General features: G+C 28.1%; 2 protein-coding genes across 2 annotated transcripts; one reads left to right on the top strand and one right to left on the bottom strand.

The window, feature by feature from the left end:
- The first annotated feature begins 1,189 nt into the window (after nucleotides 1-1,189).
- Nucleotides 1,190-11,848, top strand: LOC117238550 (centromere-associated protein E-like). The gene is made up of 11 exons (XM_033503552.1): nucleotides 1,190-1,520; nucleotides 1,612-1,846; nucleotides 1,926-2,160; nucleotides 2,231-2,559; nucleotides 2,653-2,770; nucleotides 2,857-3,172; nucleotides 3,253-3,463; nucleotides 3,544-3,682; nucleotides 3,750-11,042; nucleotides 11,153-11,323; nucleotides 11,401-11,848. The coding sequence occupies exons 1-11, from the start codon at nucleotides 1,367-1,369 to the stop codon at nucleotides 11,629-11,631; spliced, it is 9,432 nt and encodes a 3,143-aa protein (XP_033359443.1). The 5' UTR covers nucleotides 1,190-1,366; the 3' UTR covers nucleotides 11,632-11,848.
- A 51-nt stretch (nucleotides 11,849-11,899) lies between these two features.
- LOC117238552 (protein Peter pan) lies at nucleotides 11,900-13,913 on the bottom strand. Its single transcript, XM_033503557.1, has 6 exons — nucleotides 13,759-13,913; nucleotides 13,275-13,555; nucleotides 12,983-13,193; nucleotides 12,569-12,895; nucleotides 12,161-12,491; nucleotides 11,900-12,080 (listed from the first exon to the last, which is right to left on the bottom strand). The coding sequence occupies exons 1-6, from the start codon at nucleotides 13,774-13,776 to the stop codon at nucleotides 11,995-11,997; spliced, it is 1,254 nt and encodes a 417-aa protein (XP_033359448.1). The 5' UTR covers nucleotides 13,777-13,913; the 3' UTR covers nucleotides 11,900-11,994.
- Between the last annotated feature and the right edge of the window lie 317 nt (nucleotides 13,914-14,230).

Raw genomic sequence — 14,230 nt, 5'->3', positions numbered from 1 at the left:
TTAATTGAACTGTTCTCCTTACAGATCAGAGAAAGTTGAAGTATTCGTAAATCATTATTTATCGCATCTTTACAAAAATGTAGAAACGAATTGAATATTTTATTCTTCTAGCATTTACATTTAAATAACAAAGGATTCTCAATAATTAAATTGTAAAGAATATTATAGATCATTCTGTTATTAATTTATAATGCTTAATGATCTTTTTGAAACACATTTTTACAAGTATAAGTTACTATTCTAATCTAATATAATTTTAAACAGGACATTGAAATAAAAACATTTGTATTTCTGGACTGACAAATCGAAAAAAGAGCTTATATAATGCTAGTCATGAAAAATAATATTATTCTTTTTATATATATATATGTAACTATATATGATGCGTTAATTAATGTTTAGTTTTGTAGAAATACATATACGTATATACATATATATGGATATATAATAAATTATTGTAAACTTAATAATTGTAATTTTTCACATAGTATCCCTTAAAGAACTGGAAGACTAAATAAGTGAAGTATTAATTATTAATAAATATTAATTTTTTAGTATCACAAATATTATTAAAAAACACTGATATAAGTATTAAAAAGATAAGTACAAGTATAATGTAACTATAAAATGTCGAAACATGTAAGTGCATGTTAAATTATTGATAAATTTTATTTACGTGATTGCAAGAAAGTACAAAAATTTAAATATCAATTTTATCTACTGAATCACCAACCTTATTACTTCTAAATTTTAAAATCTAAGATTACAGTATTATGAAAATTACTTTTGACTATAATTTGAATTTCGCAACGCGCCAAACACTTTTCATTTTAAAATGCATAACTGCGACGTCATTGGCTATAATTAAAAAATCCACTAAAATCTTTGTTCACGTTTACAACACACTTGCAATTCATATGTTTATACTACATATTACAAATTCAAATTATCCTGATAATCCAAAATTTATTATAATTTCATAAATTAGGTAAAATAATTAGAATGTAATGTAATTTAAAAATATATAATTTTGAACTTTTGTTGATGTATAGTTTTTACTCAAATACTATTGGTCTACATTTTCGCGCCATTTAAAAACTATAAAAATCGTATTACATATAAATGGGACTTACTTTGTATTTATTCACATTTGTCACCTATCTTACTGTTAGTAACTATATGTCGGAATAAACCAATCAGATTATAGAAGATTTAAATTCAAATGAAAACTGAAAAGGTCAGTTTTTCAAATGGCGGTTACAGTTTACAAGTGTCAGACAACATATAATATGAATGAAATGAGTAAATATTAATTGAAAAAGTAACTAATGATTATTCGGTGATTTGAAACAAACAATTAGTAAAAATGTCAGACAGTATAAAAGTAGCTATTAAAGTGAGACCCTTAATTAAGCGTGAAAAGGATGATAATTTAGGGATACAGTGGACAATTCAAGGCAATTCCATTGTTTCTACAGATCAAGAAGTGAAGAAGCGTGGAGATGGCGGTTTTTATTTTGGTATTATTTCCTATATTCATTATGACAACAACATTAATTCGGAATTTTTTATATTTTTATTAAATCAGTATTAATATCTTTATGTTTACAGATCACATCTTTGACATGAATGCATCTAATTGGGATGTATTTGATACTGTTGTAAAACCAATTGTTAATGCTGCTGTAAATGGCTTTAATGGTACGGTTTTTGCCTATGGTCAAACAAGTTCTGGGAAAACATACACTATGATGGGTAGTGCAGAAGAACTGGGGATTGTACCACTTGCTGTGCAACACATGTTTGATGCTATTGCTAATACCAGTGGGCGTGAATTTTTACTGAGGTACATTTTTCTTAATAATAAGATGTAATGATAATATATTCATCATAATTATATATATAAAAAATAATTTATTTTGTAGAGTATCCTATTTAGAAATTTACAATGAAAGAGTAAATGATCTTTTGAATAAAAGTGGGACTGATTTAAAATTGAAAGAAGACAGTAGTGGACAGGTAATCTTACAATGTAAAGAGGAAATTACAAATAGCCCTGAAAATGTGTTATCTATCATGAAAAAAGGAGATAAAAATAGAAGAATAGGGGAAACTAATATGAATGAGCGTAGTAGTAGAAGTCATACTATATTTAGAATTGTAAGTTCATATTATCATACACTACATATTTTGTTTAAATGCAATATCTTAATATAAATTTTGTATTTAGACAATTGAAAGTAGAGAAGCTGGAGATTCAAATAGTGCTATACAAGTATCACAATTGAATTTAGTAGATCTTGCTGGTTCTGAAAGAGCAAGACAAACAGGAGCTACTGGAGAGAGATTTAAAGAAGGGAGACACATTAATATGTCTTTGTCTACCCTAGGTTTAGTAATCATGCAATTAAGTGAATCCCAGGATGGTCAAAAGCATGTTAATTTTCGTGACAGTAAATTAACAAGATTACTTCAAAATTCACTAGGTGGTAATGCCATGACAGCAATAATATGTGCTGTGACTCCTGCTGCTTTAGAAGAGACTCAGTGTACTTTGTCGTGAGTTAATTACTATTTTTAAATCACATATTGTATATATTTGTATCATCTATTATTTCTATTACTATAAAATTTGTATAATTATAATTTCAGTTTTGCCTCTCGGGCGAAAAGTGTGAAAAACAAACCACAAATTAATGAAGTCATGTCTGATGCGGCACTTTTGAAACGCTATGCAAGGCAACTAGCTAAACTTCAAGAAGAATTGCAGGTTTTTAATTTGAATTATTATGATGATAAATTTTTTATATTTCTCATTTCATCTAGAGTTGTAATTGCATGAACTTGTTATTTTAGAGAATAAAGATTGAAAATCGATCTGCAGAAGTTGAAGAAATGGAAACCAGATTGCAAGAAAAAGATCGTATTAATCAATTATTAGAAGAACGCATAGAATTACTAAAAACTCGTATCGTTTCCGGAGATAATATAGCTCAAGAAGAATCATTTAAATGCAAATTGAAAAGAAGACAAACATGGGGTGGTCCTGGAGTGTTTAATCAACATTTACCGATATTTCAAACTAAAACTGGCTTGCCAACGATAAAAGAAGTATCATTCGAAATGCCACAAAGAAAAAGCACCATACAATCTATAGACATAATGAATCAAAGTAAATTTGCCATATTAATTTTATTCATATGTATCCCATATTTATTTCAATAAATTTTATATTGTTTCCCACTTTTTCAGCATTTCAAACAGCTTTTACCGATTTTGAGTTAGAACTATTTGAGAGTGAAAGAAATCGTGAATCCAGAGAAAGCGACAGTGACGAGGATTATTTTGTAACAAAACGTAGAAATAGAGTTACATTTGTGGATGATGTATACAACACTAAATCTAAAAATAATGGTATTGATATAACACCAGAAAAAAGTAACATATCGACCCAAACTGTAAGGTAAGTAGTAAAGATTAATATGAGAATGAATTATAAAATTGTGTAATATAATTTTAATTTATTTTTAAAAATTGTAACAGTTATCTAATGTCTCCTTCCACACCAAAACATGTTTTACGACGATGCATTAGTCAATTAACAAGAGAATTTGTAGAACTTCGTGAATTTACAACTTTAGAAAAACAGCTAACATGTCAAGGAAATCATTGCTGTGCACGAGTAAGTATGATTAGTTATGCATATAATGATATAGTCATTATATATATGTAATCGTTTACGTTTTAAGGAAGAGAAAGAACAACAAACTGAACAAATAAAGTCGTCTTTGGAATGTTATAAACTGGGATATGTTACAGAAGTGAAAGAACAACTTGCAGCTCTTAATCTTACAGAAGAAACAAATTTAGAATCTATAATTACTAAATTATGTACTAAATTGAATGAAATTCAGAAACAAAATATTTCAGAAAAAGAATCCAATTTTAAAACAATGAAACAATTTTCAGAACTAGAAAAAAGAATTGAAAATATTACTTCTGAAAGAAATGAATTTGAATATATTAGCCGTGAATTACGTGCAGAATTAAAGAAAAAAACAACAGAACTGGAATTAAAAATTATGTCCGAGGAAAATATGAAAAAAGAAGAAATGACAAAAATTTCAGAATTAGAAAAGCAAATGGAAAGTATTATATCAGAAAAAAATAAATTTGAACGCATCAATGCTGTTTTAAGTAATGAATCAACAAAAAAAATTACAGAATTGCAAAAACAAATTGCAAATGTTACTTCCGAAAGAAATGAGTTTGAGCACATGCGTCGAGAATTACATATAGAATTAAATAACAAGTCTATAGAATTGGAAAAGTTAAAGAATAACTCAGAAAAAAGTGCAAATACTGAAATAATAAATAACAAAATAACAGAATTAGAAGCAGAAATTGAAAATATTACATCCCAGAATAATACGTTTAAACATATGAACGATGACCTACGCGCCAAATTAAATCAGATATCGTTAGAATTTGAATCAGAAATTGCTTCAGAACAGACTGAGAAACAAAAAGCAATTGAAAAAGTATCTGAATTAGAAAAATATATCGAACAACTTAATTCAAATAAAAAAGAATATGACTGTACCAATGTTGAATTGAGAAATGAATTACATAACAAAATTACAGACTTGGAATTCAAAATTAAATCAGAACATACTTTAAAGCAAGAAGCAATGGACAAAATTTTAACATTAGAAAAACGAATTGAAAATATTACTTGTGAAAAAAATGAATTTCTACGTATAAACAATGAATGCAATATGAATATTTCAGAACTAAAATCTACAATTATGTCGCAACAAACTGCATATCAAGAAGCAAATAATAAGATTTCTGAATTAGAAGAAAAATTGAAAAGTACAATATTGGAGAAAAATGAATTCCAACGCATAAATACTGAATTCAATAAAAAGTGTTCTGAACTTGAGGCACGAACAATGCATAAGGAAGCTGACAATTTGAAGGCAATTGAAAAAATGTCTGAACTGGAGAAACAAATTACGAGTATAACATCTGAGAAAAACGAACTTGAACGCGTTAATAATGAATTACATATCGAATTAGAGCAAAAAGATTCTGAACTAAACAATAAGATGGTAGCAGAGCAAATTCAAAATCAAAAAACAGTGGAAAAAATTTCCGAATTAGAAAAACAAATTGAAAATATAACATCTCAAAAAGATGAATATGAGCGTGTTAATATCGAATTACGTGCCCAATTAGATGCAAAAATTTCTGAATTCAATTCGTATATAAGACAAAGTAAAGCTGAAAATCAAGATGTAACGGAAAAAGTCTCCAAACTTGAAAATCAGATTACAAGCGTGAGTTCTGAAAACAATGAGCTTCAACATATCAATAATGAATTACGTGCCGAATTGAGTCGAACTACTTTTGAGTTGAATTCCAAGACGGTAGAACAAACTGAATATCAAGATGCAACGAGAAAAATTTTGGAATTTGAAAAACAAGTTGCGGATACGATATCTGAAAAGAATGAATTATACTGTATTGATCATCAACAATTATGCACTAAAAACACTTGTATATTAAAGGCTAAAGTAACATCAGAAGAAATTGAAAAACAGAAAATAATTGGAATGCTTGACCAACTAAAAATTGACAATATAACAGATGACAACTCTACAAAAGATGAACTTAACCATATTATTAGTGAATTACGTACTGAGTTGGATCAAAAAACATCTGCATTAAAGTTAGAACAAATTGAGAATCAGAAAGGAATAAAAATGATCTCCGAATTAAATAAAAAAATAGAATGTGTTCTATCAGAACGAAATGAATTTGAAAATCTGTATAACCAATTAAATGCTGAACTCAAGAAAAAAGCTCCTGGTTTGGAATCAACAATTGTATTAGAGCAAACTAAAACTTCTGAATTAAAGGAGCAAATGGAAAACATTACCTCAGAAAATAATGAACTTAAAGATATCGACGAAATACGTGATGGATCAAATGAGAAGAATATAGAATTGAAGTTAAGAAGAAACACGATAAATGATTTACAAGATGTAATAACAAATCTTCAAACTGCGAATCAAGATCTAGAAGATCAATATCAATCATTTTTGGGAAGTGAATCTGTTCTATCTCCTTCAAAAATAAATGGAAGCAATGCTGATACTTCATATGTAATTCTAAATATGGAAGCAGAGAAAAGTCAATTAGAAGGAACTCTCCAACTAAAAAGTCAGGAGTTGGAAGATATAAAAAGAGATGTTCAAAGCCTTAAAACGGACATAAACAAATTGCAGGAAACTATTTATCTGTTAACAACTGAAAATATGGAAATGGCTACAAAATTAACTATAGAGCAAGAGAATGCAAAACAAAGTGAAATTAATCTCCAGAAAACAATTGATGAACTTTATGCGCGTATTTCTGAAGTTACGAATGAAAAGATTACTTTAGAAAGTGATTTGACAGCTTTGAATGATCAGTTGGAATCTATGCATTCTAAGATGTCAGTAGTATATAATGAAGAACAGTTGTTAGAATCATATCGAAAAAAAATCGATAAACTAACTACAGAAAACATTGAATTGTCAACCTCTATCACAGAAAAAAATAAAGAGCTTGAGAACATCAAAGAAAGTAAATCACTTTTATATGATCACGATTGTATTTACACAAAGAAGATAGCTACCCTTCAAGAAAAGAATGAGTATTTGCTAGCTGAAAATAATGAACTTTCTACAGACTTGATAGACAAAATAGAAGAAAATGATATGTTGAAGGAGCAATGTGATATATTAAAAAATAAGATAGAGCAATCACTATCAATAAATAAACATGTTGCTGACAATGATGTAGAACATGTAAAGATGGAAAATAATATCTTAAAAACAGAAATTGCAGAATTAAAAACAAAAGTAACAATATTATCAGAAGAAAATACAAAACTTTCTACTAACCTATTAGAAACTTTAGATAATATTGATTCTTCTCAAAATGAAAAATCATATAACAGTACTTTGCATTTATCAAAAATATTCAATAATAGTAGAGACATCAATGAAATGGAATACGAAGTATCACAAGAAGAAACACGGGAAACTCTGGAAAATGAAGTGATAGCATTGCAGAACAAAATCGATTACCTGACGCGCTTGAATAAAAAACTTAGTGATTTAAAATTAACGTCTTGCAGCCAGTGCGTACATTTAAGGAATTTGAATGAAAGTCACAGGATCCTTAAGCTTGAAGCGAAAGGTTTGAATCAAAAGTTAGAAGATTTACAAAGAAAGTTTGATCGCAAGTGTGCAGACACCGAGATTCTGAAAAACAAAATACATCAAGAATTAAATTTAAGCATACACGATGTATCTTCGAACGTTGTCTTTGTTGATGAAATGAATGTAAGTTTCATTGAAGAAAGAATTCAGAGTTTAAATAATGAACTACAAATTTTAAAAACTGAGCATAATAAATTCTTGGTTTTATATGAGGATAAGTGTGATGAAGTAAAACAACTTCACAGTGGCATGATTGCAAATGAATCCAACACGGATGATTCTACATCTAAAAAAATCCAGAACAGAGCAGGGAATAGAATAGAACAAATTCAAAATCATATTGACCACATAAAAAGTGATATGGATGAAATAAAGGAAAATAGCATGAATTTTACTGTTATGCTTAATGAATTTAAAACTGAAAAAGCAAATTTATTAGATCAAATTAACAACTTAAAAGATGCTAATGAAGAATTACGAAAAACAATATTAAATAATGAAAGCACTGCAATAAAGAAACTACAAATTCTTGAAAATGAATTGACCAATACAAATAGAGAAATTGAACAGTTTTCCATACAAGAGAAAGAGTTAGAATCACAGAAACTAATTTTAGAAGTAGAATTAGAAGGCTTGAAACGCAAAGAACAGGATAAAAATGCCTTGATTAATCAATTAAATGAAGATATCTTCTCTCTGAAAAAAGAATTAGAGAACAAAGAAGAGTTACAGTATCTAAAGGAACAATGCGAGAAATTAGAAAAAGATAAAGTACTCAGTAAGGAATTGGAGCAACATAATATGCTAAAGATCAAAGAATTGGAAGTATGTATAAATGATCTCCAAAAAACCTTAACAAATCAAGAATGTTTCTTTAGAGAACTTCAAGAGAAAGCTATTTATGTGGAAAAACTTCTACAAGAAAAAGAGCAAGAAATATATATTCTAACACAGAAATTACAAGCAGCAGAAACTGAAGTAATTAATATTAAGAATAATTTAGAAATGAAATACAAGAATGAATTTGATTCGGTGGTCCAGCACCATATCAAAGAATATGAAAACAATATGCAAAAATTAAATGATACATTAAATAAATATATTGACGAAAATTTGAATTTATCACAAGAACTTACTAGTCTTCGAAATGTCAAAGAAAAATTGAACGAAATAGTAGCAGAAAAAGAATGTTTATTTGACCACCAAAAAATGTTGATCCATGATAATGAAAAACTTCATGACGAATTAAACGAAATTAGAAAATGTATGATTAAAGAACTTAGATCGCTTAAGTATAATGTAAATTTACAAGAGTTTCCAAGTAAATCTGTAACTGAAATTTTTGTAGTTTTACTTCAAACGCTTGTATCTAAGGAAAGCGAAGTAATTAAAACTATGAGAGAAACATGTGAAAAGGAAAGACAAAAAGTAGAAGAGGAGAAACAACAATGCATAAATACAGAGAAACGTACTATAACATGGGCTAAGGAATTGGAAGGAGAAATTGAAAAACTCCAAGCAGATTTAATGGAAAAAGAACATGCTCATAAAGAATATCAAAATACAATATCTCAATTAGAGCATCTTTTAAAAGAAAGCACTTACGAAAAAGAAATATTTAAAGAAAAAATGGAAGCGCTAGAAACAGATTTTAATAATTTACAAGTTGAATTTGATAAACAATGCAAGGTTGATAATCAGCAAGAAGAAGCAATTCTTGTTGCTCAGAAGAAAGAAAAAGAAGTACATGAAATGTTTAAAACCAAAGAAACAGAATTACAGTCAAAACATAAATTGGAGAAAGAAATGTATGAAAAGAAAATAGATAATCTAGTTCAAACCCTAGAGTTTCACAAAACCAGAAATTTGGAATTAAATAATACGATTGAAGGCCTTGAAGCAAATGAAAGACAATTGAAAAATACCATAGAAGTGAATTTGACTGAAATAAAAAAATACAGTCAAAATGTAAAAAAAATAAATGCAGAACTTGAACAACTTACACAGGCTTATAATGAAGTAAATCAAGAGGTAGAGCAAAAGAATTTACATATCGAAGAAATCACTACAGTTCTAAAAAGTAAATGTGATATATTGTCTGAATATAAAATAAAATTTGAGACAATTGTGCCTGAATGTGAAATGCTAAAGGAGCATGTCAAAGATCAAAAATTGACTATAGCACAATGTAAAGAAGAAATAGACATGCTGAGAAGAGAAAGGGAAGAACAATTGGAAATTATTAAAGATAAGTTAAACTCGGAAGAAATAAAAAATTTTGGATTAAGTAAACAATTAAATGAATTGAACAACAAAAACGTTACTCTAATAGATGAATTGAATAGTTTGAAAGAAAAATATGAAGAACTTCAAGGAGAAAATGCAAAACTAGAAAGAAAAATTAGAAATAGTACAAGCAAAATTAAAGCAGAAGCGGAAATAGAGGAGCTGAAGGAATTGAATAAAAGGCTACAAAATAATCTGGAGGGTGCAAGTAATCGTGTGGTAGAATTTCAAGAAATTAGAAACCAGACTTTAAAAGACTTAGTTGATGTAAAAGGTAAATACGAATTTCTAGTGCAAGAAAATGACGAACTGAAAAGAACACTTTCATTATATAAGTCGAAACACTCGAATTCAAGTTCATTAATAGATGAAGGCAAATACGATGCACTTCTTCTAGAAAAGAATAAAATTGCATTAGAGTTAGAAGATAAAAAGATAACACTGAGTCAAAAAGATAAAGAAGTTAAAGAATACATCAGTCAAGTACAAGAATTAACTAATAGAAACAAGGAACTGGATGATGAATTAGAGGAGTATGCGGCAATAATTCGAGAACGGGACATTGAAATTTCAAAATTAGAAGACAAGATATATTCCCGTTTGTCAGAAAATGTACTTGTTAATGAAGCAGAAGAAAAGTTAAAGAACCTCAATGAAGAAAATGAGAAACTTCGCGATCAGGTAGAAGCACTTAAAATGAGATTGCAAATGGATGTAGAGAAAGACATTGAACTCCAAAATGAAAGCATTATTCGCGTCTTAAAAAAGGAAAATTTGGAATTACAAGCGAAAATAAATTCTTATAAAATACAGATAGATGGTATTGAATCTAAAGAAATACGCACGAATCAATTAAAAAATTTGGATAAGAGATTAGAGAATAACTTAGAAGAGTCAAGTAATTCTGTTAAAGAACTTGAAGAAAAGAATAAAACAATAAAGGAATTAGAAGCTCATAAATTATTGTTAAATCAGAAGGATAAAGAACTTAAGGAGTGTATAAATAAACTACGAGATTTAACAATGAAAAATAGGGAACTCAATAATGAATTAGAAGAATATGTAAGAACTATTCGCAATCGTGATGCTGAAATTTCAAACTTAAAAGTTAATTTGGGTTCACAGTCAACACAAAATGAATCAGATAGTAATATAAGACAAAAGTTAGACTTTTTCATAATAGAAAATAAAAAGCTCAAAAATGAAATTAAAGAGCTTCATATGAGATTAAGAATAGAAGCACATGATGAAAGTATACTTAAAAGTAGTACAAGAAAACAAAATAGAACTGTGACATCTGATAGAGATGAATACGAGGATAAATATGAACAATTGAAAAAAAAGATTCATGAATTAGAATTGCAGTTAGTATCGAAAAATGGAAAAATTGCAACTTTAGAAATACAAATTCAAAGTGAGAGTTTCCCATATCAGAAGAAATGTAAAGAACTGGAAGAACTTGTACTCGCGTTTCGTAATAAGGTATGTTATAAATTATAAAAATGATAAAAAATTGGTTCTGAGTGTATAGCTCATCGAATCAAAAGGCTCAAATCGTAATAATTACTATAAATGTTCAATTTTATATACAGAATGCAGAATTGAACAATGAAGTAAGAAAACTACGCAGAACTCTAAATGACGTTAACGCATGGGAATGTGATGTCTGTAGGCGATGGCGTGTAAACAGAAAGGATCAAGCTTGCCAAACAATACCCAATAATACAGTGCGCTTCTGTAGTACTAATAGTGGAATTGTCGAGGTAAGCAAAAATATCAATACATATTAATTTTTAATGAATTTACAGTATTTACATACGAAGTTGTAATATTTATACAGGATCATGTGAAAATCCAAAAATTAGAAAAAGAGAAAATGTTAATGAAAGATTTGTGTCGGTCCCGATCTCGCCAAATAAAGGAATTACAGGATCGAATACAAGAACTAGAAGCACAAAGTTCGTTTGCTTTGAGACCGAACGAAGCATTGCAAGATAGATCTAATCAACAGGATAGCAGCATTATAAGACACAACAGGCATTTAGATATTGGAAAAAATTTAAAGCCGTAAATAATGTTAGATTTCTTCCTTAATCATACATTTTTATGCATATATGACACTATGTAATAACCGCGTATCTTATTCCATATCAGTAAAATTATTACTTCATAATTCCTGTACTATATGTTCATATATTTATATGAGACTGTAAATAATCGCGATCGAATTAACAATGATATGTATTACATTGTTAAATTTGTGATTTAAACTAATGATTTTATCAAAATGATTTTTTATTCACATAGTTTATAAGAAATAAATTAAATATTTTTATAACTTCATTGTTGTATAAATTCATGTTTATTAAATAATATTTTATTCTATACATATAAAATTATGTTACATCATACATTCGTCATAATGTTCAATGCTTCATAATTTGCCAAGTTTTTGTTTCTTTACTTTATATTTAGGCATACTCCTAGGCCTTTTTGCACCAACTTTTCTTTCAAATAAATCTACGAATGAAGATAGACCAAGATGTAGATCAAGGATGTTAATATATTAAATCGTTTTAAACGTGTGAGACTAAAGTTACCTTTATCGGGCTCTTCTCCAATTTCATCGCGATAATATTGTGCATCATCATCTTCTACATTGTTCTCCTCAATTGATTCTTTTGCTATTTTTTGTAGTAACACTTCATTTTCTTTTTTCTTCTGCATTCCTTTCAAAGATTTTTCTTTATGTTCTTGTTTTTGCAATTCCTTCTTCTTTTTGTTTTCTTCTTGCACTTTCTTTCTTTTTTCCTTTAATTTCTTTTTTTCTTCTCGTTTTTTCTTTATTAATAATTTTTCTTCCTCAGATTTATGAATATACTCATGGAAAAGTACTTCACCATCTAAAAGTCCATCTTCGACTTTTATCAGCTAAAAGGATTTTAAACAACAATGTTAATTAGTAATTATCTTTGAAATTTATTTAAAGGAAGAGAATTATTTCTTACTTCTAGTGTTAATCTAGGACCCAATTCAAAGAGTCTAATTGCACTTTTATTATTTGCATGATTACCACGCGAGGATAATGTTTGTGGTAATGTAACATGATTTGAAGGATCATCTTCGGCTTCACTTTCAGAAACCGTTCCTTTTGTTAAGAAGTCGGAAAAATCTTCACATTTAGACAAATTTGGAATCTTAGCTTGAATTAACTTTTTGATACCTTTTGATACATCAACAGGTACTACTTTAATAGCATAATGTCTGAGATCAATGGTTTTTGATGTGGAATTATAGTTTAAGCTCAGACATCTACGGATTGTACTTAAATTAACCTATAGAGATATTAAAAAACATTCATTCTAATGAAAAACTACAATTAACATATATAAACTAGGATTACTGTCTAAGGGGAAACTTACTGTAGTCAGATTGATTGTTGGAAACATATTTTGAAACATAGAAGCAATAAGCTTCAGTTGCATACCTTCTCCACTAAAATTATTTAAAATTACTAATGGCGAATTTTTAAATAATTCTTCATATACCATTTGCTTTTTTAATAAAGATATTACATCACGTGATAAGGAAAAACTGTGTATTTTGAAAGTGAGCGTTGGTCCTCTTGGTAATCTATTACAAATTTATTTTTTAATTGTTCAATAATATTTATGATAATATATAAACATTTAACATTATAATTGAATTCTGTACCTGCAAAGTTTGAAATACATTCCTTGCTCCGTTCTTGTAAACATACACATGTGTGTAACATGAAATATACCAGCTATTGATACAAAATCTTTGATTGTATTTCTTTTTCTTTCTTTTAAAGACATTGCTGTAAAAGGTTCCATGATTTTGCGGAAGTCTTTAGTAAGTTCAACAATGTGTTCTCCAGGTAGACCACGATGAATGACAAAAGAATGAGGTGCTTTTGTTACATTTGGATTTTCTTCTGTATTAATTTGTTTATTTTTCTTTACACAACGACCCTGCATAATGTTTATGTAAAGTTAAGTAAGGAACTGCATCATTTTTATCGGTTCTATACTCTAAATTCGTCTTATTAAAAAGAATATTTATGTTTACATGGGTATCTTATTAATATTTAATTCATAATTTACATATATGTTGTATTATTTGTACATATATTAAAAAAGCTGTTCACCAAGGGCCAATTGAAATAAACAATTACCTTTTTACGGCGTCCCATGATTACTTTTTTATATTAAGGTTAGAATCTTTATCACGTGTATGTATATATAAATATTAGTGTATACAATGAATCGTTGTGAAGTTGGCGCTATAAGCAAAACAGGTTAAGCACATCACGAGGATTCGAGGTGTCATAACCACGTCATAATGAATGAAAGTCACTACTATTTTTTTACCATTTTTTTTTTACTTAAGTACACTTCATTAACAACTATTTTAACTCATTAATCGAATATCAAAAATAATTAATCATTAAATTGTGATTTTAGTGTTTTTTTAGAATATTTCTAATAAATTTTTGTTTCTATCACAATTACAACAATTTTCATTTTATGTTTAGTAATATCAATTAATGTTCTTAGGCATGTAAAATTTGTACGTCTATACAAGTAATAGAGATGCAAGTAATCTAAGAGACTGATACAAGTAATATAAAAATCTAATTTAGTGTA

The sequence above is a fragment of the Bombus vosnesenskii genome, unplaced genomic scaffold (assembly GCF_011952255.1).
Source record: "Bombus vosnesenskii isolate JDL3184/JDL3185 unplaced genomic scaffold, Bvos_JDL3184-5_v1.1 scf7180000013542, whole genome shotgun sequence".
In the NCBI taxonomy this organism is placed as follows: domain Eukaryota; kingdom Metazoa; phylum Arthropoda; class Insecta; order Hymenoptera; family Apidae; genus Bombus; species Bombus vosnesenskii.
The sequence above is the reverse complement of the archived record's forward strand: the minus strand, read 5'-3'. Positions and strand labels throughout refer to the sequence as shown.

Coding starts and splice junctions, on each gene's coding strand:
- LOC117238552 (XM_033503557.1), bottom strand. Junction 12,492..12,568: donor GTCCTAGATTAACACTAGAA/GTAAGAAATAAT, acceptor AAATCCTTTTAG/CTGATAAAAGTCGAAGATGG. Junction 12,081..12,160: donor TGGAGAAGAGCCCGATAAAG/GTAACTTTAGTC, acceptor CTTCATTCGTAG/ATTTATTTGAAAGAAAAGTT.
- LOC117238550 (XM_033503552.1), top strand. CDS start 1,367: ATGTCAGACAGTATAAAAGTAGCTATTAAAGTGAGACCCTTAATTAAG. Junction 1,847..1,925: donor GGGCGTGAATTTTTACTGAG/GTACATTTTTCT, acceptor TTTATTTTGTAG/AGTATCCTATTTAGAAATTT. Junction 2,161..2,230: donor GTCATACTATATTTAGAATT/GTAAGTTCATAT, acceptor TTTTGTATTTAG/ACAATTGAAAGTAGAGAAGC.